The following is a 25,663-nucleotide window of genomic DNA, read 5'->3' as shown; positions in this document are numbered from 1 at the left end:
TGTGTTGTATTTCCATTTTTATTTGTCTCAAGGTATTTTTTGACTTCTCTTTTGATATCTTCTTTGACTCATTGGTTGTTCAGTAGCATGCTGTTTAATTTCCACATATTTGTGAATTTTCCAGTTTTCTTCTCGTAATCGATTTCTGGCTTCATACCATTGTAGTTAGAAAAGTGCTTGAGGGCTTCCCTGGTGGCGCAGTGGTTGGGAGTCCGCCTGCCGATGCAGGGGACACGGGTTCATGCCCTGGTCCGGGAGGATCCCGCATGCTGCAGAGCGGCTGGGCACGTGGGCCATGGCCGCTGGACCTGTGCGTCTGGAGCCTGTGCTCCGCGGCAGGAGAGGCCACAGCAGTGAGAGGCCCACGTACTGCAAAAAAAAAAAAAAAAAAAAAAAAAAAAAAAAAAAAAAAAAAAAAAGAAAAGAAAAGTGCTTGATATGATTTCAGTCTTTTTCAGTGTGTTAAGACTTCTTTTGTGGCCTAACATATGATCTCTCCTGGATAATATTTCATGTGCACTTGAGAAGAATGTATTGATATATTCCATTGCTTTTGGATGGCCTGTGCTGTATGTATCAACTCCATCTGATATGTCATTTACAGCTGAATTTCTGTACTGACTGGATGCTCTATCCATTGATGAAAGTAGTGTTTTAAATCCCCCTACTATTACTGTATTGTTGTCTTTCCTTTTTTAGGTCTGTTAATACATTTTGGTGCTCCTGTCTTTGTTGTAAAGTCTATTTTGTCTTAGTTACCCCAGCTTTCTTTCGGTTTCCATTTGCATGGAATATTTTTTTCCAACCCTTCCCTTAAGTCTGTGTCCTTACATCTGAAGTGAGTGTCTTGTAGGCACCATGTAGATGTGTCAGACACTCTTTTAACTGGAAAATTTAAATCATTTTCATTTAAAGTAATTATTGATAGGTATGTAAATATTGCCATTTTGTTAATTGTTTTCTGGCTGTTTTCTAGTTCCTCTGTTCCTTTCTGCTCTCTTCCTTTGTGATTTGATGACGTTCTTTAGTGTGTGCTTAGATTCCTTTATCTTTTGGTATCTACTATAGGTTTTTACTTTGTAGTTACCATGAGGCTTACACATAAAAAATGTATATAACAGTCTGTTTCAAGTTGATAAAAACTTAAGTTCGAGCACATTCTAAAGCTCTACCTTTTTACTCTCCCTCCTAACCTCTGCCAGATGTCTGACACCTTCGATGTCACCTTTTACATCTTTTAATCTCTTGTATCCCTTAATTATTGTAGTTATAGTTATTTTTACTCACTTATAAAGCTAGTGTGAAGGTCTTAACCTTCACACTAGCTTTATAAGTGATTAATCCATCACCTTTATAACATTAGATTATTCTTAATTTTGCTACATATTTATATTTACCAGTGAGCTTTATACTTTCATATGTTTTCCTATTAATAAGGAGCACCCTTTCTTTTCAGCTTAAAGACGTCCCTCTAACATTTCTCCTAAGGCTGGTTTCGTGGTGATGAGCTCCTTTAGCCTTTTCTTGTCTCCTTCAATTCTGAGTGACAGCCTGCACCCAGTAGGGTATTCTTGGTTGTGGGTTTTTTCTTTCAGCACTTTGACTATATCATGCCACTTCCTTCTGGCCTGTAAAGTTTCTGCTGAAAATGTGCTGATAGTTTTATGGGGGTTCCCTTATACATGACAAGTTGTTCTTCTCTTGCTGCTTTTAAGATTCTCTCCTTTATAATGTGTCTTTCAGTTCATCTTATTTGGAACTCCCTTTGCTTCCTGGATCTGGGTCTCTGTTTTCTTCCCAAGGTTAGGGAAGTTTTCAGCCATTATGTCTTCAAGTAAGTTTTCTGCCCCTTTCTCTCTTGCTTCTCCTTCTGGGACCGCTATAATATGAATTTTGGTTGGCTTGATATTGTCCCATAAGCTCCTTAAGCAATTTTTACTTTTTTTCATTCTTTTTTCTTTTTGCTGCTCTGATTGGGGTGAGTTTCACAGCCCTGTCTTCACGTTCACTGAGCTTCATCTAGTCTGCTATTGAATCCCTCTAGTGTATTCTTCAGTTCAGTTATTGTCTCTTACTGGTAGCTGTTGGTGACCTGGTGTGAGGCAGAAGGAGAGCAGAGATGGCATCTACTGGCCTCTGTTTTTGGAGTACACTTCAGTAGGTCCCTAGATGTGTGCCAAACCATTAAAATCTGTCCCTCAGGCCATAGCTCCAGGACAAGCAAATAGGCCACTTTCACAGAAAGACTGGGCTCCTGGGTCTGTTGCCTCTTGCTGTGTCCTGTGCATGGTACCTGGACGAGAAGTCTTCTCCATTGGTTACAGTCCTGTGGGATTCCTGAGCATAAGCCCCACTGGCCACCAGGTCCAGGTGATCGAGTGGTATCTTGCGGGTGGCGGCCAGAAAAATCAGGCTGCCAAAGGAGGGTACAGGCTCCTTTCTGGAAGTTATGAGCAAAGCAAGCTGAAATGAGGCAGAGGGAGAACACAAAGATGGTACCCACCAGCCTCCGTCCCTGGAGAGTAACCAGCAGGCCCCTAAAAAGTATGTTAAATTATATACCTGCCCCTCAGGCCGATGCTTGTTTGTTTTTTAATTTATTTTTGGCTGCGTTGGGTCTTTGCTGAGCAGGAGCTTTTAGTTGCAGTGAGCGAGGGCTACTCTTTGTTGCGGTGCGCGGGCTTCTCATCGCGGTGGCTTCTCTCGTTGCAGAGCACTGGCCCTAGGCATGCGGGCTTCAGTAGTTGTGGATCGCGGGCTCAGTGGCTGTGGCGTGCAGGCTCAGTAGTTGCAGCACACGGGCTTATTTGTTCCACTGCACGTGGGATCTTCCTGGACCAGGGCTTGGACCCTTGTCCCCTGCCTGGGCAGGCAGATTCTTAACCACTGCACCACCAAGGAAGCCCCGATGCTTTAACATAAGTAAATAAGCCTCTTTTACATAAAAATAAAGTCTTTCACAATGGGAGATTATTCAGCTTTGAAAAGGAATGAAATCCTGATATATGTTATAATATCAGTTGAACCTTGAAGACCTTATAGTAAGTGAAAGAAGCCGTACAACAAAGAACAAATACTGTATGATTCTACTTATGAGGTACCTAGAATAGTCAAATTGATAGAGATAGATAGAAAGTAAAAGGGGTGGTGCCCGAGGACTGGTTGGGGGGAGTGGGGAAATGTGAATTTACTATTTAATGGGTACATAGTTTTAATATGGGATGATAAAAACAAAGTTCTGGAAATGGATGGTGGTGGTGGTGGTTGGAAATCAGTGTAAATGTATTTCATACCACTGAACCGTACACTTAAAAACGGTTAAAATGGTGAATTGTGTTCTTAGTGCTGTTTGAAAAAATTAGCATTGGACCTTATATCATGTAAATCTGGTTTTTCTAAGAAAAAAGAACACACCATCAAGGTGTTTTTTTTTTTTCTTTAAGTAATCTCATATCAGATGGCAAATTACAGATCCACCAGGCTGACTGGGTGAGGCTGAGGGGGTTCGTGGTCCAGGAAGAACCGAAAACTTGCACCTGACTTAAGGTCCTTCTCTCCTGTTACTCCAGGGAAGGGGTCTATGTTCACATGGTAAAACAGAATAGAGCCATTCTCCCTTCAAACAGGAGATGATTCTATTTTCAGAGTCAATGGAGGAATGGCAGATCATTCAAAATGATAGGTAATATTTTAAAGGACAGCATATGTGGCTGGGGTACTGATGTTTAAAGAGAACGCTATCTTCGTTTGAAATGCTTGAATTCCCAGAGCAAACATGAAGTTTCACTAGGAAGTCGGCATCCCCTGGTCCTGGTCCTGACTTCTTGCCTCTCAATATCTTGGACATGAACAGGGTTGCCTCCTACATAGCAACAAAGCTTCAAAATGTAGCTCCTTTACAACCCTTCCCTTGAGACCGTCTGTGTGTCAGAGACACATCCTCCAAAGAGAGGTAATGCCAAGTCTCCGCTGGGAAGGCTTCCCTTTGCATCTCTGGTTGGGTTACAGGCTCTCTTCTGAGTATGGGTCAAAACTAGTAACAAGAATCAAGCAAACAGTTAACTACATAGAGTGGTAGATGATAAGGTTGAAAATTAACATATTGGTCTCTGACATTCCACCCATCAGACTGAGTAAAAGGGGACTGAGAAGCTATTACAGCAGCTGGAAAGTAGATGGCTTGCTTCCAATTCTCAAAAGCAATGGCCCCACCCGCTGGTATTCACATCCTTGTGTAGTGTCCTTCCCAAATACACAAGGATTAGTCTGTGTAACCAATAGAAGATGGTAAAAGTGATGCTTTGTCACTTCTGAGGTTAGATCATAAAAGACTATAGCTTTTTTTCCTTAGACTCTCACTCCCTCTGGAGAAAGCCAGCTGCTATGTCGTGAAGACACTTGGGGCAGCCTTGTGGAAAGACCCACATAGTGAAGAACTGAGGTATCCAGTCGACAGTGACATCAGAGTGTGGAAGAGGATCCTCCAGCCTCCAGTGACTGCAGCTCCAGCTGACATCCTGACGGCCAACTTCATAACAAGACCCCAAGTCATAACCATCCGGCTAAGTTGCTTCCTGACCTTCAGAAACTATGTGAGATAATGTTTGTTTTTAAGTCACTAAGTTTTGGGGTAATGTGTTACACTCTAATAATGAGTACAGCCATGAACACCATGATTTCTTCTTGCTTAGGAAGGAAGTCCTGAATCTAGATGACCTCACCTCATGTGCCCTTTTGGCAACTGGCTTTGTCACAAAAGCCTTAAAAAGCCTTAAAGGGAGGGTTTTGATAGACCCTAGTTTCTCCACAGTGCCACACGCTAGCCAAAGGAGAGTGAAGCAAAGTGACTGCATCCCATGGACATTTCCATCATGAAGGATCCAGTGCTGGCCTGGATAAAGAGGCTTGGCCCCAGGGTCCATCCTGGTACCTCCAAACTCCTATGAGACCATTGGAAAGGTTCATAATTTTTCTAGACCTTTGTTTCTTTATAACACTGCTATAATACTACCCTCTTATGTGATTAAAATGGGTAGAGTAGACATAAAAGGACTATGTAAAAAGGAGTTGAACCTACCATACAACTTCTAGACAGTAACATCACCACCACCCTCCTCTTAGAGATGGACTGTAAGGTTTTGGGTTTTATATCCTCGTTCTTGATTCCAAACAGACACTATACCACAAGGTGCAAACACAAATATTCCCTGAGGCCAGGTGGGCAGCATAAAGGTGTAAGGTTAGAGAAGGTGGCAGCAAGGAAGAGTGGGGAATGTTATAGACACAGTCAACTGGAGAGTTTGTGCCCTCCCTATGAGAAAGGTTTCAACATTGTTAAGGGCCAAGCAAACCAAGTCTGCCTACTGAAATCGAGCCCCCAAATGCTAAGTTGTAAGCAAGCCCTGTCCAGCACCATAAACAACAGAAGGCTAAGGGTATGTGTTGATCTAGCAGTAGCAGTACGCATATCTGTAGAGAGCATCGATATATAGATCCATGTAGACATGGAGGATTTAGGCCTCACCATATCCTTCGCAGGTGCTGGAAAGTTCTGTGAATAGGTCTTCATCACGCATCTGTTCGTTCAATCTAGAAACATTTATGGAGTACCCACTGTAAGCTACATGCTGAACCTGTTGTACCAAATTTTTTACCTTAAATCCTTGTATTTTGTACCTTTCCAAGTCTGGGTTATTTGTATCAGTACTATATTGGCAGGTTAACACAGATTCTCTATTTTAAGAAATGAGTTCCAGTCCCAAATCCACAAATAAAGAATTATTATAATAATAGCATATTCATGGAAAGCAAATTACTTAACTTGGCATTTAACATCCTTGTAACTATTCCTGTACTTTTAATGTCAACAGAACAAAAGTAACATCTGAGGCTGGCTGATATGGTAAATTAATATGAATAACAGTTTTGACACTAATAGCAAGTTTTAAAAAGAAAAGCCTCCAGTATCTTAGCTGGGTTTCATTTCTTAAAAATCACCTCAGCTCACTGTCACCAAATTCCCCTAGTACAATTCCAGCTACTATTCCACCTTCACTGGGAGCCCGAAACAACTAGAGTCTGTCAAGTTGCTATGTAAATGATATCCTTTCCCACCTTTGCTCACGGCAGGTGGAGGAAACATCCTCCCGCTTGAGGTACAATACCAGCGCTTCTCAGCAGAGACACATTTCTGAATCCCTGCAAGCAAATGAATGCCTACATGGTTTCATTTTTTAAAAACCACTAGTTGTTTCCTCAGAGCCTGAAAATTAGTTGTGAAAAACGTTAACTATTTTAATGAGAAATTCCAGACTTGTTACAGAGACCACGGAATCCCAGAGAACAGGGTCTGCGCTTTACCTTCATGTCCTTCCCTAGTACCATGCACATACAAGGACATTAATCAGTGTCCCATGAATTAAAGTGAACTGAGCTGAAACCCAGGGAAAACGAAAAGGAACCCAACCCTTAGCTCCCCCACTCTTACAAGCTCCTTCTAGAAGTCATCAAGGGCTCAAGCAGCCCCTTGCAAACCCTCCACCCCTCTCAGACTCGGCCAACAAGACATGGTTGGCCTATGACAGCTGCCTCTGTAATCACTTAGAGACTGCTAGGCTTTAAGCAAGGCATCTCTTGTAACTTCTCAAACATTGTTCTTTTTTCTATTGGAGTGTTTTAGATAATCCTATAATGAACCAGCTCAAATGAGCAGAGACTCAGCAGTGACAAACCATCAATAAAATAAAGCCAAAGTGAATTTTGTTAGAGACTTCTCACGTCATAATAGGAAATCTAGGCTACTTAAAATCAGGAAAATCAAATGGAATCCTTCCTTTTTGTTGTAAAAGGAAAGTTAGTTAGCTTTAGAACTATCACTTTCCAGATATCCCATGCCCTTGGATTGGAAAAATTAATCTTGTTAAAACGGCCATACTACCCAAAGCAATCTACAGATTTAATGTGATCCCCATCGACTTACCCATGACATTTTTCACAGGACTAAAACAATCCTAAAATTTATGTGGAACCATAAAAGACCTAGAATGTCCAAAGCAATCCTGAAGAAAAAGAACCAAGCAGGAGGCATCACCCTCCCAGACTTCAGACAATACGACAAAGGCTACAGTAATCAAAACAGAGTGGTACTGGCACAAAAAAAGACCTATGGATCAATGGAACACAACAGAGAGTCCAGAAATAAACCCACACACGTACAGTCAATTGATCTTCGACAAAGGAGGCAAGAATATACAATGGAGAAAAGACAGTCTCTTCAGCCAGTGGTGTTGGGAAGTTGGACAGCACATGTAAATCAATGAAATTAGAACACACCCTCTCACCATACACAAAAATAAACTCAAAATGGCTTAAAGACTTAAACATAAGACATGACACCATAAAACTCCTAGAAGAGATCATAGGCAAAACATTCTCTGACATAAATTGTACCAGTGTTTTCTTAGGTCAGTCTGCCAAGGCAATAGAAATAAAAACGAAAACAAACGAGACCTAATTAAACTTGTGAGCTTTTACACAGCAAACGAAACCGTAAACAAAATGAAAAGACAACCTACAAAATGGGAGAAAATGTTTGCAAACAATGTGACCAACAAGGGCTTAATTTCCAAAATATACGAACAGCTCATACAACTCAATAACAAAAAACAAACAATCCAATCCATAAATGGGCAGAAGACCGAAGTAGACATTTCTCCAAAAAAGACATACAGATGACCAAGAGGCACATGAAAAGATGCTCAACATCGCTAATTATCAGAGAAATGCAAATCAAAGCTACAATGAGGTAGCACCTCACACCAGTCAGAATGGCCATCATTAAAAAGTCCATAAATAACAAATGCTGGAGAGGGTGTGGAGAAAAAGGAACCCTCCTACACTATTGGTGGGAATGTAAGTTGGTGCAGCCACTGTGGAAAACAGTATGGAGGTTCCTCAGAAAACTAACAATAGAGTTACCATATGACCCAGCAATCCCACTCCTGGGCATATACCCAGACAAAACTCCTCTAATTCAAAAAGATACATGCACCCCAATGTTCATAGCAGCACTATTCACAATAGCCAAGCCATGGAAATCAATGTCCATTGACAGATGAATGGATAAAGATGATGTGGTATATGTATACAGTGGAATACTACGCAGCCACAAAAAGAACAAAACAATGCCATTTGCAGCAACATGGATGCAACTAGAAATTATCATACTAAGTGAAGTAAATCAGAAAGACAAATACCATATGACATCACTTATATGTGGAATCTAAAATATGACACAGATGAACCTATCTGTGAAACAGAAACAGAATTACAGACACAGAGAACAGACTGGTGGTTACCAAGGCGGGGGGTGTTGGGGGAGGGATGCAGTGGGAGGTTGGGGTTAGCAGATGTAGGCTTTTATATATAGAATGGATAAACAACAAGGTTCTGTTGTATAGCACAGAGAACTCTATTCAGTATCCTATGACAAACCATAATGGAAAAGAATATTAAAAATAAATGTATATATATGTACAACTGAATCCCTTTGCTGTACAGCAGTAATTAACATGGCATTGTAAATCAACTATACTTCAATTTTAAGAAACTATCTTTTTCATAGAACCCTCATTAACTCTGCTGATAATACTGGTTATTTACTCTGGAAGTGCATGCACAATAGAAATACCACTGGAGTAGAAGGCGGTTTCCAGAATTTTCTTTTCCCTTTCCATAATTTTCACTCAGAATTCCATATAGAATTTAGGCAAGAGACCCTGTCTCCATTTTCTGTCTTAGTTTTAAGATTCAGATCATGGCCGCGGTCCCTCAACACCTTTATGCCTATCCCAGCACATACACACCATGGGGAAACAAAGGGGGCAAATCAGGGCATGATAATACAGAGACAGTCCTACCTCTTCTTTCTCTCTTCCAACCAATGAGAGAGGAGTTCCTGACAACCAAAGGCGATCAAGGCAGCTGCATTTCTTTTGCATCCTCCTCCTCTGGTTGATCCAAGAGGCATCAGTTCCATGATACCACTGACCCACTTACAAGTGGGTCAAGTTCCATGATGCCACTGACCCACTTCACCCTTACCATCCAACCGGGAGACTGGGATGAGCTACGGAACCAACCTCTGCGGTAACAGACATTCAATGACTACCAAGTGGCTTCAAACTCTGGATAAGAAATAGAAATAGAGACCAGAGCTGGCTTTGGGCACTACTGGATGCCATACTGAGAGGAAATGCAGAAACTAAGGAAGTGACGTAGACTTAAAGTCATTCGGACTCATGCCCAAAGTGGAGGCCACATATTGGACGGAGATAAGGGAACCCTTGAGTAGTTCCTTGGAAAGGAGGATAAACTGAAAACACCCATTACTGCAGGGCCAAGTGAAATAATTACATACCCATGCTCCATCAGGCCCAAACAGTTCTAGGAAGTTGCCAATGAATTCCCTCGATTTCTCTTCCCACTTTTGAATTAGATCATGACTCTTTTCTTCCACTCTGTTTACAAATTCCTTTGATTTTTCCTCCACGTTTTTGACCTTTTCCTTCATCTTGTCTACCTGGTTTTGGAAGCGGTACTTCTTCTCCTGGTCCAAAATTAAAGGAGAAAGAAATGGATTTATCCAAGAGGGCATGGGAGAGATCAGTCATTCACAGAATGGTCATATTTTATCTCAACTCATGTGTGTTCTTAACCTGAAGAGTCAGGATGCTATTTCCCAAGGGCTGGATTGACAGGAAGGCCCTCTCGGAAGAAAAGTCACTTCTCATTAGTCTACTTGAATGTGTACAGTGAAGTACAAGTGGTTTTAATGTTCTCTTTCTTGTAAATATTGGAGTTGAATTCACTTATATAAGAGAAGAACCAAAAGTATACATTTGCCCTTTATTACGGAGAGATACTGGGTGAATACAGCCCCTCAATTCTCCTGAGACTTAGACAAAAATATGAATTGTACATAGAATGGCCACTCAGAAGCTACCTGAGCTCCCTATTTTACTGGGACATTGTTAAAACCAATATTGGTTGAAATATTGGCTGGGCCTCAGAACCCACGTGTCATACTAAAATTGTCACTGTCACGATATTTGCCATTAAGCTAACGGAACTGCATCAGTTTCCTTGGTAACGAAGGAAGATTTTGTTCTGATAGCTTCTCTGGACTGGGATTTTGTTCATAGCCTTTATGCAGCATTGCTATACCTCTGTGCCTGGAAGGCACATACGTTGGGCAAGTCACGTGTCATCTCTAAACCTCAGTTTTCTCATCTGTAAAATAGGGATAATTATCGTCCCTACCCTATAGGGGTGCTGTAACAATTAGGTAAGATAATGCATGTAAAGTGCTTGGCACAAAGCCTGGCATTTAGTAGAAGCTTCAGTGTGTGTTGGCTCTTTGATCACTATTACGCCGCAGAGGCATTTAATCATGTTACCTGGTGAGAATGGAATCAAAACCATGAAAATAAGATGAAACAAAGGCTCTTTTCCTCCATGCAATCATAAAACATTTTCTCCTGGAGAGGTAATAAGGTTTATCCCTTTTCTTCACTATATGGAACTGAAGTCTATTTCATATTTCAGAATTTTTTGAGCCAGGTACAATATTACAAAACTGGGTCAGGATTCCCTGATCTAGGCTTTACAAACCTTACTGCAGCCTCAGGTTGGGGTGTGAGCTACCTGTGCTGCCAGCCAGCTCTACATAATACATGGTTACTATCTATACGCAGCTCTCAGGAGCAGCACGGAACACTAGAGTGAGCACTGGACCACGAGCCAAAAGGCTGGGAGGCCGCTGCTGCCTCCACCTCCACTTTGCTTGAAGGACTTTAGCCACATCCCTCTCTGAGCTCAGCTTTCCTCACTTCTGAATTCAGGGGCTTGGACTGGGCGACAGGTTCCTGCCGCCTCTGAGGTTCTGATTCATCTACATGCCCATCCAACACATTAGATTTTCTCTCTGAGCCGCAGCCAGGTTTGTTGTCACAGAAAAGCAACGGGCTCATCCACGCTGACTACACGGTTCCCTGAGCTAAGCGGCTTATCCACAGGCCGCTGAAAGAGCGTGAGCAATAACTTTTGGAAATGCCTCCACACGCTTGGATGGGCTACCGAATTCAATTGAAAAGAACAGACAGTTTAATTTATTGAAATAACCAGGGCTTTATGCTCTATAAGATACCAAATAACCACTTGGACGGAATTCTTTTCGGCCACTTGATCTGGTGCCACTTGAACCCGACATTTTCCATTTTGTTGCCCAGTTTGTACGAAGCCACAGAGCCTGGACTCCCAACACTCCCTGCCTCGCGAGGACAACTAATAATGACTGACTTCTGATTCCTGAACCCTTCCTCATTCGGAGGCACGGATGATCGATGTGTGTAAGCTGCTGGATAACTGTGGCTGCACATACATATAAGCATCTGGTTTTGTAGAAAAATCGCTCTTGGACAGTATCTGTTTCGGGGGGTGGAAATTCCGTATGTACGGAGAGTTATTTTACTCAACTCCACGAGCGCCTCGGAGTCCAGGCCAATACAGTCATCCAGACTCACGAGCATCACCTCCAGCAACTGGGCTGCCCTCTTTGCCTTTTAACAGCTTGTTTTAAACATTGTTTTAACAGTTGCTCTATTATTAAACTAACAGCAGCTCTGTGGGAACAAAACGGCAGAAATACAAAAGGAAGCCAGAGACTTTGAGCTTTATTTAAGCAGCTGTAATTTCTCTGGACAATAAAAAAAAAAAAGCGGCTGTTAACGTTTCTAATGAGCACCTGTAAGGCCTTAATAAAATGAAAGTTGTAAAATGTTAAAACAAGAAAGCATTTCCTCTGGGTTTAGCTTTTCACTGCCTCTGCCCTCCTTCCTTCCCTTTGAGCAGAAGACAACTCTTGCCTTTTGTGAGGGCAGATCTCCCGGAAATCCTTCACCCAAGTCTGAGAACGCTAAAGGGGGAGGTTGGGGTGAAGAGAGGGAGGCGAGGCAGCTCCTTTAGAAAATGTGAAGCTCACTCGCTACCTGTGGGCCTCGGTCAACTTATGTTACCCCTTTGAACACTGGTTTCTCCATCTACAAAACGGGGATAATAATACATCACTGGGCTGTTACATGGATTGGATGAGACAAATGTCAAACATCAAGAATCCCACGTGGCGTAGAGTAAGTGATTAATAGACGGTGTTCACAGTAGTGTGACGTGCTGGACCTCAGAGGGTCCGGGGTGGCACACTTACATTTATAAAGCTGACATTCAGTTCCTTGGCTGTGTACCCTCTCTGGAGATTGCGTCGGGCATAAACATCATAGTCACGGACAATCCTGGTGATGATGTCTGATGTTGAGATGCCTTCCGTTCTCTGCGTTGGAACAAACATTCCTGTTCCAATAGGAAAGACAGAATAAAGAAAAACAACTAAGGTGGCCCCGGTTGACCCCTCTTCTTGAATGGCCCTCCTTTCCAGGACAAAGTGGCAGCTCTTAGGTGGGTCAGTGAGGCTTTCACATCTGGCCCCAGCTGACTCTGCCAGGCTCAGTTCCGGACACTCCCTCCCTGCCATAAACACTGTGTGTTCGTCATCCTAGACCTATTCCCTGGATGCACCAGGCGCTCACCTGTCTCCCGACATTTGCTCATGCCACGCCCTTCTTTTCTGCCCCAGATCCCCCTTCCCTGCCCACAGCGTCTGCAGAGTTGCTCCTCCTCCTACAGGGTCCGGGTTCAAGGCTATGCCTCTGCGAAGTCTTTCCTGACATCACCAGGCAGAAACCACAGCACTTAGAATATAAACTTGATTTCCATTAACAAAAGTATTTTAGATATCCTTCTCCTTGTAGAAACGGAACATTCTGAAAGCACAGGTTGTGCCTTGATCATCTTTGCATTCCCAGCACCCAGCTCAGTGCCCTGGTGTCCAGCACATGGCAAGTGCTCAATAAATGCAAATTAAGTGAATAAGCGAATGGAGAATAACAACCGAGTCAACGAATTAGATCACAGCAACTCCCCTTCTTCCCCTGGGAGTTCTGCGTCACATTACAGTGAAGGATAAGAGAAAGGGTGGACTATTTTTGTTGTCTCTGATTGAAAGACATGCCCAGGGGCTGCTAGATGATTTTGTCTCTCTAAGAACAATCTACTCTGAATGATGGTTTCACCACTCAAAGGCCCTTTCATCTAGACTCTGTGGGACTGAGTAAAAACAAACAAGCACAGAGGATGCCAATTTTTCATAGAACTTCCTTAAAGTCCTCAAAGATGTATCTGGGTGTACCAATACAGGGCCATAAGGAAGTCACAAATGTTATGAAAGACAAGAATCTGGTGAAATCAAAGATGACACAAACAGATGCAAAGATACACCATGTTCTTGGATTGGAAGAATCAAATTGTTAAAATGACTACACTACCCCAGGCAATCTACAGATTCAATGCAATGCCTATCAAATTACCAATGGCATTCTTCACAGAACTAGAACAAAAAAAAATTTTAATTTGTATGGAGACGCAGAAGACCTTGCATAGCCAAAGCAATCTTGAGAAAGAAAAATGGAGCTGGAGGAATCAGGCTCCCTGACTTCAGACTATACTACACAGCTACAGTCATCAAAATAGTATGGTATTGGCACAAAAACAGAAACATAGATCAATGGAACAGGATAGAAAGCCCAGAAATAAACCCATGCACCTATGGTCAATTAATCTAGGACAAAGGAGGCAAGACTATACAATGGAGGAAAGACAGTCTCTTCAGTAAATGGTGCTGGGGAAATTGGACAACTACATGTAGAAAAACGAAATTAGAACATCCTTTAACACCATACACAAAAATAAACTCAAAATGGATTAAAGACCTAAATGTAAGACTGGATACTATAAAACTCTTAGAGGAAAACAGAGGCAGAACACTCTTTGACGTAAATCGCAGCAGTATCTTTTTCAATCTCCTAGAGTAATGGAAATAAAACACAAATAAATGGGACCTAATGAAACTCAAAAGCTTTTGCACAGCAAAGGAAACCATAAACAAAACGAAAAGACAACCCACAGAATAGGAGAAAATATTTGCTAACAATGTGACTGACAAGAGATTAGTCTCCAAAATCTACAAACAGCTCATGTGGCTCAATATCAAAAAAACAACTCAATCAGAAAATGGGCAGAAGACATAAATAGACATCTCTCCAAAGAAGATATACAGGTGGCCAAGAGACATATGAAAAAGACGCTCAACATCACTAATTATTAGAGAAATGCAAATCAGAACTACAATGAGATATCGCCTCACACCAGTCAGAATGGCCATCATCAAAAAGTCTACCAACAGGGAGTTCCCTGGTGGCCAAGTGGTTAGGAGTCTGGGCTTTCACTGCCATGGCCCAGGTTTAATCCCTGGTCAGGGACCTGAGTTCCTGCAAGCCGTGCAGTGCAGTATGGCCAAAAGTAAATAAATAAACAAAACACGCTCCTCTTTAACAACAACAACAACAAAAAGTCTACAAACGGTAAATGCTGGAGAGGGTGTGGAGAAAAGGGAACCTCCTACACTGTTGGTGGCAGTATAAATTGGTATAGCCACTACGGAGAACAGTATGGAGGTTCCTTAAAAAACTAAAAATACAGTTCCCATATGATTCAGCAATCCCACTCCTGGGCATATATCTGGAGAAAACCATGGTTCAAAAGGATACATGCACCCCAATGTTCACTGCAGCACTGTTTACAAGAACCAAGACATGGAAGCAACCCAAATGTCCATCGACAGATGAATGGATAAAGGAGATGTGGTACATATATACAATGGGATATTACTCCACCATCAAAAAGAATGAAATAATGCCATTTGCAGCAACATGGATGGACCTGGAGATTATCATACTAAGTGAAGTAAGACAAAGACAAATATCATATCGCTTATCTGCAGAATCTTAACAAATGATACAAATGAACTTATTTACAAAATAGAAATAGACTCACAGACTTAGAGAATGAACTTATGGTTACCAGGGGTAGGGATAGATTGGGAGACTGAGATTGACATATACACACTGCTATATTTAAAATAATCAGCAAGGACCTACTGTACAGCACAGGGAACTCTACTCAATATTCTGTAATAACCTAAATGGGAAAAGAACTTGAAAAAGAATAGATACACGTATATGCATAACTGAATCACTCTGCTGTACACGTGAAACTAACAACATTGTTAATCAACTATACTCCAATATAAAATTAAAATTTTGAAAAGAATCTGGTTTATGCTTGCACTTCTGTTGTCAACTGAAATGATGTGTTGGCAATTGAGATCTTTCTAATATGATAATGGTCACTCAGTCAGAGATATCAGGCATGAGACAGCATGATGGACAGAGCCTAGGGACGAGGGTGCTGGGTCCTCCGTTTGTACACTTGGGCAAGTCACTCAAGCCTCAGAAGGCAAGTTACTTAACCTCAGCCTCTGAAGCTGAGAAATGAGGTGGCTGCACATGACCTCGGCCTCACCTGTGCCGCTTCCCTCCCCCTCACTCCTTACGTCCAATCAATTTCCTTCTACTCACCAATCTACTTCCTAAATGTCTCCCTGGTTCACCCACTTTCCTCCATCCTCCATCTAAACCAATCTAACCCCACCTTGTTCAGATTACAGCAAGAGCCTCAAAACCAGTCTCCAGGGATGTCGCTTTTCTGTCCCCTCAATCTGCTCTCCACGTAGCAAGAGCCGCAGAGCAGTCTTTCAAAATATAAGTCAGATACCTGCTCAACATCCTTCATTGGCTTTCTACCGTCCTTTGTATTTGGATTCAAATCCTTAACTTGACTCTGAGGCAGTTTGCCTTCTCTCTTCCCTGTGCTTCTCTCCAGTCTCATCTCAGACCCGCGTTCCCCCTTCACTCCCTAAGCCAAGGCCCCTGTGCTCCGCAGATGCAGCGGGCGCTGTGCTCCGCAGATGCAGCGGGCGCTCTTCTCACTGTTTTCTGTGGAGCTGAGCGACAGGCTGGCCCTGCCTTGGCCCAGCGGCCCTGGACTTGAGTGTCCTCCAAGGGCTGCCCCCTCCCCTCACTCTGCCACATACTCTCCACCTGGTTAACTCCCGGCCATCCACTGGGGTTCACCTTTAGCATCACTTCCTCAAGGAAATCTCTCAAACCCCAGACTGGGTCTTCCTGCTTATAATTCTCGCCCATGGTCCACTGCTCTCTTCCTTCAAATATTCCCAGACAGCTTGTTCCGTAACTGCCTTTTCCACCTGACTATCAGCTGCCTGAGGGAAGGCAGCACTCCTGCCTTCTTCTCGTCTGTGTCCTCAGCACTGGGTGACAAGCAGGCACCAGGAATATTTGTTGAATGAGTGACTAGATGAACACTGATGTCCAAGTGCCTTTCCAAACCCAGTTCTCTCGGATCTATGGACAGTGGTGAATTTGTCAGCCTTCTAGCCCCAACCAGGGCGTCCCTTTGGAGCTTTCCTTCGCCACCATCTGCACATTGATAGTATCAGCAGCAGGGCGGCCCCGCTGTCACAGGCAAAGCATCCAGTTTCTAACATACTGTGGCTCAGAGGGCAGAGCTGGGGTTGGCCCCGAGGTCAGAAACTTCTTTTAGCACCTTCTAAGAAAGCGGACTCAAATAGAAAACTAAGTAGAAGGTAGAGGGTGCCGACACATAAAGGCATGGATATAAATAGCACCCAACTGTGCACGGGGCTCTAGTGGGCAAAGATCCCTGAGAGGTCCCAAGCCAGGGGGCCTGAGACAGCATCCTCACCTTGGTGAGGGCAGCAGGGAGCTTCCTGGTGAGGAGGATATCCCATCTTTCAGTAGGCAGGCATTTCACTCACAACCACTGCCGGCTGAAATGTTAAGGAGATTCTCTAGCCACTAACTGATTTTAGCAAGTCACTCAGACACTGGTGACATGAGCTCACCGTTTCTTTGAAGCCACAGGGTGAAGTCTCTGTGGCTGAGTAACTGAAAGTTGGGGCTGGGGAAAGATTTGCTTTGGCTGGTTGGGAGGTAGGTCCCTGAAAGAAGCCAAGCCCTCTGCTGACATAATGAGGCACCCAGCTTCCTCCAAATCCTAATTATTGCTCTGCTAAAAATATTCAGTAATGAGCATGATCAAAGAACCTTTCTCATCATGCTTTGCAGAACTGCGGCATTGGTTATGGAACTATTTTAAGAGGCAGCAAAGCACATGTTAATGAAGGAAACTTTCAACAGTAGTAGGCAATATTAGAATGACGATGAGTAATGTGGACCTTACAGTCTACTTCATTTAAGCTCCATCTTTGCTGGAGAATTTTGACGTGTAGTTCTGACAAGCGGAGCAGAGGGCTGTAAAGTTTAATTCATGCCCTCGGTATCTCTGGCTTCATATAAAGTGATTTTTGACTTTCAGAATGAACCTCGATTAGAGGATAGAAGCCAAATGTGGCTGCTGACGCCATTTCTGAGCACCTTTCTTCCACGACGAACGCTCTGGCCTTCTCTACCTGGGCCCCAAACAGATTTCTACCGTGGCTCTCCCCAGGTGAGGAATCAGCAGAGTAGATCAATGGACCACAAGAAAGGGTCCTTGTGCCCATGAAAAGGCACATGTAAGTCTTATGCCTGCGCTCCGAGAGCAAGTAAAATGCCACCTGACTATTCAATTTGGAGGTGGGAATTGTGGTGGATTGAAGATGGGCACGATTCCTGTCCCTCGGAATGTGAGCTGGCCTTCGTGACGTGCTTATAACAAATAAAATGTGGCATAAGTGATGCCGGGTGGCTTCCAAGGCTAGAACCAGTGTCAACCCCAACTGAGCTCCCTGTCAACAGCCAGCACCCACTGCCCGCCCCTTAAGTGCACCATCAGGGACCTCCAGCCCAATTGGGCCAGTGTCTGACTACAACCGTTTCAGAGACCCTGAGCAAGGACCACCCAGTCAAGCCCTTACTGGAATCCTGTTCCACAAAATCATGAGCAAAATTAAGTGGCTCTTTTTCTTGGCCATGCCGTGCAGCAGGCAGGATCTTAGTTCCCTGACCAGGGATTGAACCCGTGCCCCCTGCATTGGGAGCATGGAGTCTTAACCACTGGACCACCAGGGAAGTCCCTAAAGCGGCTCTTTTAAGTCACTAACTGCAGCAATAATTTGTTATGCAACAATCGGATGATCAATTGCTTAGAGTTAGCAAAATATTGGACCTGTTTCTACACCCAACAACTAGAACTTGAGGTTTTCCTGATTCCTCAAATCAGGAAAGTAACTTTCTCTTAGCTCACCAGAGGCTATTCACCCAGAAATAAAACCACCGGTAAATGCTTGTTGCTGCTCTCCAAGGCAGTGGAAGAACTGTCACCCCAGGACATGCTGACTCAATTAAACCTGGGAGTAACCCCTGGGGGAATTCTGGGTGAACCAGAATCCCTGGTCTGGATTCATGCTACTCTAAGTGAGCTTTATGAACCTACAGTAGCTAACGCCCTGGGAGCTCATCAGAAATGGGACTCTTAGGTCCCACCAGACCTACTGAACCCAAATCTGCACCTGAACAAGATCTTGCAGGGATCTGTACACACATTGACACTTGACAAGCACTTGTGTGTACCAGGCCCTTCATGACAACTTTCGGAAAGAAGCAGCTTGCTCACAGCTCAGATCTTACAAAGACTTAAAAAGGTAATACTCGCCCCATGCCATAACCCATCACTGAGTTACTGACACATCAGGCAGTTCAGCCCCCTCCTCCCTCCTCTCCAACCCACCAAAGCCCACCTCGCCATGTTTCCTAGCAGCCTTCCAAGTCTAAAGCGTATGGGGTTTCCTTTCTTGGAACTCCTTACAGACAAGACTGGTATCTGAGACTGTCAGGCCTCCCGTTCTTACCCAATGTTCCTGACCACCAAGGGAGCCCTTTCTAAGAGAACAGTACAGACCTGACCAGCTCAGGGTAGCATGGAGTTCCCCCAGCTGGCCCCAAAAGGATGTGAACCAACAAAAAAACTCCATTAGGGAGACTGAGTACGTTCTACGTAGCAGAATACATTTCTGATATATTAGCCAATGTCATTTTCATTTCTGGGGATGATGTGTGTCCTGAAGCCCTCTTCCCACTGATGCTGAGACCTCCATCACCTCAGGGGAAAGCAGAGGCAGCTGAGGATACAGGAGACTGTGTTCAGCTTTTGACTTCTCAAACAAGCTCTTCTGAAGGCTCATTTCCAAAAGAATAGTTATGAAAGGTAAGGCTTTCACTTGAAAGAGCCAGGCTTTGAGGACTGCAGAAAGGGTTTTCTGAATGCCAGGAGTGTCCCTTTGATGATCAAGAACCAGAGGTTCAGTGGACTCAGGGTATAGAATGTTGAACTGTCAGCCCTGGAGTGGGGAAAGATGAAATTAACACAGGGGCAGTTTCCTGCCCTCGGGGAAGAAGACAGCCCCTCCTGAGGTTGAGGGAAAAGCCCAGAGAGGGATCAGAAGCAAGAGAATATAAGCAAGTCCTCTGTCTTGCCCTGACTCAGGTTCAAACCCCCGGGGGCAGAGGCAAGTAAGAAACCCCCTTAGGAAGCCCAGAGCAGAGGGGCTGGTACCCTGTTTACCTCGAGGAACTTTGGGAGGAAATGGTCCCACAGAGGCCCCGTGCCAACATGGCGAGCAGGTCAGACAGGGCCTAATGTGGCTCCCTCCCACCGCCCTCCAGTAATTGTGGGGGACATATTTGACGTTCCTGGGGACCCTCTCAAGGAACACTGATGGTAGCTGGGACTTGAGATCAGCATGACTGCTGGGTGGCACACCTGTAATGTGGGGAGGGGGGTAGTGAGGCAGAGGCTGTGGCCGAGACAGGCCAAAGAGGGCCGTGGCTGGGGAACAGATGGACGCGGCGGCCATGGGGATCTGGTAGCCAGGGATGATGGCTGAGCAGGTCTTGATACCCCACAACAACAGGTCAGCAGAGCCAGATCCGTAGCCCATCCAAGCCAGTACTCAGATCATGCCAGGAGAAAAAGGCCACGGGTTGAGTCCACGTGGTCTAAGTGCAAACCTTAAAGAGTCTGAATTACTTCAAGTGTCAAGAGTGGGTTGTTTTTTTTTCTGTCATCTGTGGAAATGGGAGCTCCTAAGTTTGGTTACAGAAATTCCTCTTGCCCCCTACCCAGTTGTTCTTCCCCCGCAAGAGAGCTGTTCCTGGCACCCCCCCCGCCTCTGAGTGGCATCTGGCCCTGTGACGCACGGAATGAAGCCTAAACCACTCGTCCTGCCAGTTTTTCTCTCCGCTGCCACCTCCACGCACCCTTTACCACATGAACATTGTCGATTTTCTCCAAACACGCTGCACTTCCTCATATACCCCCACCTTTGGACACACCTCCCCTGCCTGCTATATATAGCAGGCTTCTAATATTTTGGTGTAATTATTTATATCTGGCTCTGCTCTCTGTCAAGGGTGAGGGCCGTCTTATTCATCTTTGTATCCCATTTTCCCACCAACAATAGCAGGCTTGTGGATGCACTCAGCGGTTCGTGTGTTAACCAACGAGAGTCAAAACCATCCAAAGACGGAATGGGCTGCCTTGGGAGAGAGGAAGCTCCCCCTCATGGGAGACGTGCAAGCATCGGTTCTACCTGGATCTGGCAGTGATGCCAAAGAGGAGGTAGACAACTGGGTGAGTGCCCCTTAGGAGCCCGTTCTACCTTCAGAGTCTGAAGGTCCCTGAATACCAGGAAAAGGCTGTAGCGGCAGCAGGCTGAGGGTGAAGGATGGTGGGACCAATGGGTGGAGTTCCAGTGGCCGCCAGGAAGGGGAAAGATGGCTCCGATGCAAGTGCTAGCAATGGGGGCAGCTCCAATATAAAGTGGCGTGTATTCGACTTCTTGAAATCCCTAAGTAAAGCATATGGTAACTCACTAAACTACAGTGTCTGTACCGTGCCAGATGATGGCTTAACGAATGCAGGAAAGTATGCATGAATGCACCTACAGTACCTATGGATGTCATGTATGGTAGAAAATAAAATAGCAGAAAATAAATTAAGCCATTAAAAATCTACTTCTGCACCTACCTTTAGCTAAAATACCAATTCCAGCCCATCCCTTCCTCAAACTCTTCCTCGCTCCAAGATTCTCAGGCAGCAACAGGCTTATGGGAAGTTTATGGAAGGTGGTCTGATGAAGGAAGAGGGATGGAGAAGCTAAGGAATTCACGTTACCGTACTGCCTCCTCAACCTTGGACAGCTCCACTTATAGAGTCAGAAAAACCATATCTGATCCTGTAAGAGGGTAGAAGTAATTACCTTTGCCCCAGCTGTCTTTTTAAGTAATCCAAATGGATATTATCTGGGGAGGCTGGGTATTTTAAAATCCCAGCAATGACTATTCTGATTCCTGGTGATTATTTGAAACCCTGTGACATTGACGGAAAACCTCAGCTCAGGAAAATGGTGAGTATTGGGTAGAGCCGAGACTATTTTTCCATTATACATTTGCCCCAAAGAGCACCTATAATTTGTGAGTTTTTGCCTGTTATAAAGTAGAGCAAAAAAGATGCAAATTCATAGATATAATTTCAAAGATCTTTCAGATCACAGTCTTTTTTTTTTTTTTTTTTGCGGTACGCGGGCCTCTCACTGTTGTGACCTCTCCCGTTGCGGAGCACAGGCTCCGGACGCACAGGCTCAGCGGCCATGGCTCACGGGCCCAGCCGCTCCGCGGCACGTGGGATCTTCCCGGACCGGGGCACGAACCCGCCCGCGTCCCCTGCATCGGCAGGCGGACTCTCAACCACTGCGCCACCAGGGAAGCCCTCACAGTCATTTTTGAAATAAGTCACAGAGTGAGCCCTTCCATCTTTCACTGAGATTTTGTTGGGCTGTGAGGCTAAGATGGTTTGGAGTAATTCAGCACTTGTCATTAGCATCTCCTTCAATAAAGAGGTGTGCGAGGAACTCAGAGGCCAAGATACCAGTGAAAAGCCAACAAATTGGATGAAAGGTCCATATCCTTCAGGCCAAAATATCACCCTTACATCTAAATAATATGAACCATTCCACAAGACAGAAGTGTGTGCCCGAATGATCTGGGTAAATGGCTCCATTCCCCATGTGTTGGGAAGAGCCCCTGCACACAAAAGGCTTCCATCTTAAGCTGCCTCCCCATCATACTCAATAAAAGCACTCTCTTGTTCAGCCAGCACTTAAGGAGCACCACAGATGTACCAGGGACTGTGCTGGGGATGCAAAGATGGATGAGTTATGGCCGTGGCCTGTGGCACTTCACTCTAGCTAGGGACACACACCCACCCACCCACCCACACACACACAATCAGGAGAAGGGAGCTGACAAGGAGGTCCATGTGCGAAGAGTGTCTGCCTCTGAAGAGGGCGGGGGCTGTGCTGAATCATGCCCCAGGGAGAGGGTGCATGTCTGGGTTCGCTCCTCAGCTGGGCCCTGACCAAGATGCTCAGAGGAAGGGCATTCCAAGCCCAGAGAACAGCTGGAGGAAAGGCATAAAGCGGGGGTGTGTCTGGAAACCAGGACAGATTCCGTGTACCTGGAGTGTAGAGCGTGTGGATGGCAGAGCACAGAGCTGAGGCTGGTGAGACAGGGAGAGAAACCCAGTAACAAAACCCAGGAGCGGGGACTTCCCTGGTGGCCCAGTGGTTAAGACTCTGCACTGCCAATGCAGTGGGCACGGGTTCGATCCCTGGTCGGGGAACTAAGATCTCACATGCCCCATGGTGCGGCCAAAAGATATCAAGAAAAAAAAACACACAAAAAACCAAAGGTCCCAGAAGTGTCCCAGACAAGAGCGTCTAAGCAAAGAACACGGTCAGCAGTGTCGTTATGCCCAGAGGGGGGACTGAGCTAAGGCCGCTGGATTGGGTGGTCCAAAGGGCATCTGAGAACCGAGCAAAGATGGGACAGAAGTCAGACTGCAGGTGACTGAGGAATGACAGCTGCCACTAAGAGGAGGACCAAGCAAGGATGTCCGTGAAGGTAGAGGCAGGAGGGAGGGCAGAAGGAAAGATCTGGGTTTATTTGTTTTTGTAAACTTCTACGCAAGCTGGTAAGAAACTACTGGAGAGTGAGAAGCTTGGATCACAATGGGAGGAAGAATAAAAGAAAACATGCTCCAGGGAAGGGAGAAGGTAAGTTCAGATAAGAGGTTAGCCTGGGACAGAAAACATACCCCTCTTCCTCTGGATGCAGTAGAGGAAGCAAGGATGCAAGGACGCAAGGAGTTATGGGTAAATCAGGGCAGGAAGGGGAAAAAGAGGAGGTAAATGTTACCAAGGAGCAACCGAGCATCCCACTGAGGCTAGAAACCACAGACCTTCTATGATGCCCAGGAGCGATTTCCCTGCAGTCAGAGCAGCGTAGGAGTACGAAGAGTACTTGATGAAGGAATTAATTCCGGGGAGCCCGCAATGGAAGGAAACCTCCCTCTTTCCAGTCCCCCAGTAAGTCCCTGGGGCCAACCAGACTCTCTGACCTGAAGAGAAATGCCTAGTGACAAATGGGACAACTTCCAAAGCTCAGGCACCATGTCTGCCTTCCATGACATCAGTTAACTGTTATCAGGAGGAAACAGGTGGCCGAGGAATGACAGTTGCCACTAATGTTTACTTGACTACCACAAATATTTATCCATTCTTTCTTTCTTTTTATTTTTATTTTTGGCCTCTGCATGTGGTACCTGAGGATATTATTATCATGTGACAGGATGACCTATGGCAGGACTGGACTTGGGAGATGAGGAGTCCAGATCATTAATTAGCCAGTTATCTGTATTCTTCTGGAAGGAACTTTCTTGGGAACATAGAGTAATTTCATTGTTAATGAGGAAAATGATTGCCCTTTAAACAACAGTGTCCGGGGAGGGGGATAAACTAGGAGTTTGGGATTAGCAGATACACACTACTATATATACAATAGATAAACAACAAGGTCCTACTGTATAGCACAGGAAACAATATTTAATATCTTGTAATAATCTATAATGGAAAAGAATATTAAAAAGAATATATATATATATGTGTGTATATGTGTGTGTGTGTGTGTGTATATAACTGAATCACTTTGCTGTACACCAGAAACTAACACAACACTGTAAATCAATTATACTCCAATAAAAAAAATAAACAGGGTCCTGTGATTTTAGGTCCTGTGATGAACTCTAAAATCGAGCCTCAAACCGGAAGTTGAGTACTTTGGTGCTCAGGTTAATTTCTATATAAATACCTAACTGGTGTCTGTGCCACAGCTGAGACTTAGCACATGTCAACAGAGGCTACTTGGGAGACATGTGAAACGCCAGTGCCTTGTACGTATATGCTGCAGGCCCAGGGCAGACGTCTCTTATTAACCCTGATCACTATGCTGCAGGGGACAGGTGAGCACAGGACGACCCTCACCTGCTTCCTTTATATGCTTGTAAACATCATCAGAGCCAGCAGAGGAGTATGGAATGTCATCGTGGGCCACAAAGTCAATCTGTTGGAGAGAGAGGAGAGTGACATCAACACCGGGATGGGGCTGCATGTCTGCAATTTGAAAATACATATTTTTTTTTAGAACAAAGTAGTTGTAATTAAGCAGTTGAAATGAGCAGTTTAGAAGGCAGACTTGAATCCTTGACTGAAAGGTATTTCCAACTGTCTCTGTTTCCACGAGCTGATGGGAACTAGATTGGTTTCTCTTTTGCTGGTCCCTCTTTCTTCTCACCTCTGACAGTAGGTGTTTTTGGCCTTCTGTTCTTCTGCCTCTAAAATCTCTCCTTCAGACAATTCACTCATTCTTCAGATTTTTTTTTTTTTTTTTTTTTTTTTTTGCGGTACGCGGTCCTCTCAGTGCTGTGGCCTCTCCCACCGCGGAGCACAGGTTCTAGACGCGCAGGCCCAGCGGCCATGGCTCACGGGCCCAGCCGCTCTGCGGCATGCGGGATCCTCCCGGATCGGGGCACGAACCCGTGTGCCCTGCATCGGCAGGCGGACTCTCAACCACTGCGCCACCAGGGAAGCCCCATTCTTCAGATTTTAATCACCTCTGCTATGAGGAGCCCAAATCCTCATTTCCTGTCCCACTGATGGCAATAGGCCCACCCTCACATTTAAGTCATATTTTATTTTATTTATTTATTTTTTTGTCCGTGCCACGCGGCATGCAGGATCCTAGTTCCCCAACCAGGGATCGAACCCATGCCCCCTGCAGTGCAAGCACAGAGTCCTAACCACTGGACCACCAGGGAATTCCCCCACTTAAGTCAGATTTTATATTGTAGAAATGAATTCACGTCTCTCTTCGCATTTGATTCATACAACCACCTTGTGAGGCCGGTAGGGCAAGTATTACTATTTCAGTTGGGTCATACGGCTGCTGAAATGATAAAACTTGTCAAATTTGCCCAAAGTCACCCTTTTCTCTTTTGCCAGCCTTGCTGTCACTTTAAACACCTGTCTGGAATTTTAATTCATCCTGAAAACTGGGGCCCCTTCCAAGGGCACCTCCATTTTCTAAGTTTATTTAGGCTCCAAACACCTTGGAATCAGCCTTTTTTTCCTACTTCCTTCACTCTCCGGAGCACATAGGTCACAAGTTCCAGTGTGTGTGTGTGTGTGTGTGTGTGTGTGTGTGTGTGTGTGTGTGTG

At 44.7% G+C, this 25,663-nt stretch overlaps 1 protein-coding gene, 2 long non-coding RNA genes and 1 other non-coding gene across 4 annotated transcripts in view; 3 read left to right on the top strand and 1 right to left on the bottom strand.

Annotated features, from left to right (window-relative positions):
• Positions 1-5,172, top strand: part of LOC113614857 (uncharacterized) — a 39,563-nt gene extending 34,391 nt beyond the window's left edge. Inside the window, exon 3 of the long non-coding RNA XR_003430747.1 lies at positions 4,352-5,172. This is a non-coding gene — a long non-coding RNA (uncharacterized LOC113614857). The remainder of the gene's footprint in view (positions 1-4,351) is intronic.
• The window catches only part of PCYT1B (phosphate cytidylyltransferase 1B, choline), a 129,557-nt gene that overhangs the window by 29,443 nt on the left and 74,451 nt on the right, over positions 1-25,663 (bottom strand). Inside the window, exons 5-7 of the mRNA XM_027096707.1 lie at positions 24,431-24,509; positions 12,263-12,405; positions 9,419-9,607 (exon numbers count right to left, since the gene is read on the bottom strand). Of these exons, the coding sequence (XP_026952508.1) occupies positions 9,419-9,607; positions 12,263-12,405; positions 24,431-24,509 (411 nt within the window). The remainder of the gene's footprint in view (positions 1-9,418; positions 9,608-12,262; positions 12,406-24,430; positions 24,510-25,663) is intronic.
• Positions 18,042-25,663, top strand: part of LOC113614858 (uncharacterized) — a 10,085-nt gene continuing 2,463 nt past the window's right edge. Inside the window, exons 1-3 of the long non-coding RNA XR_003430748.1 lie at positions 18,042-18,694; positions 19,118-19,257; positions 20,513-20,682. This is a non-coding gene — a long non-coding RNA (uncharacterized LOC113614858). The remainder of the gene's footprint in view (positions 18,695-19,117; positions 19,258-20,512; positions 20,683-25,663) is intronic.
• TRNAG-GCC (transfer RNA glycine (anticodon GCC)) lies at positions 22,659-22,731 on the top strand. Its single transcript has one exon. It is a non-coding gene; the product is annotated as a tRNA-Gly (tRNA).

Source organism: Aethalodelphis obliquidens, unplaced genomic scaffold (genome assembly GCF_003676395.1).
Source record: "Aethalodelphis obliquidens isolate GAN/ISIS:26980383/991018 unplaced genomic scaffold, ASM367639v1 scaffold107, whole genome shotgun sequence".
NCBI lineage: Eukaryota > Metazoa > Chordata > Mammalia > Artiodactyla > Delphinidae > Aethalodelphis > Aethalodelphis obliquidens.
Note: the sequence above shows the minus strand (reverse complement) of the source record. Positions and strands in the feature narration are given on the sequence as shown.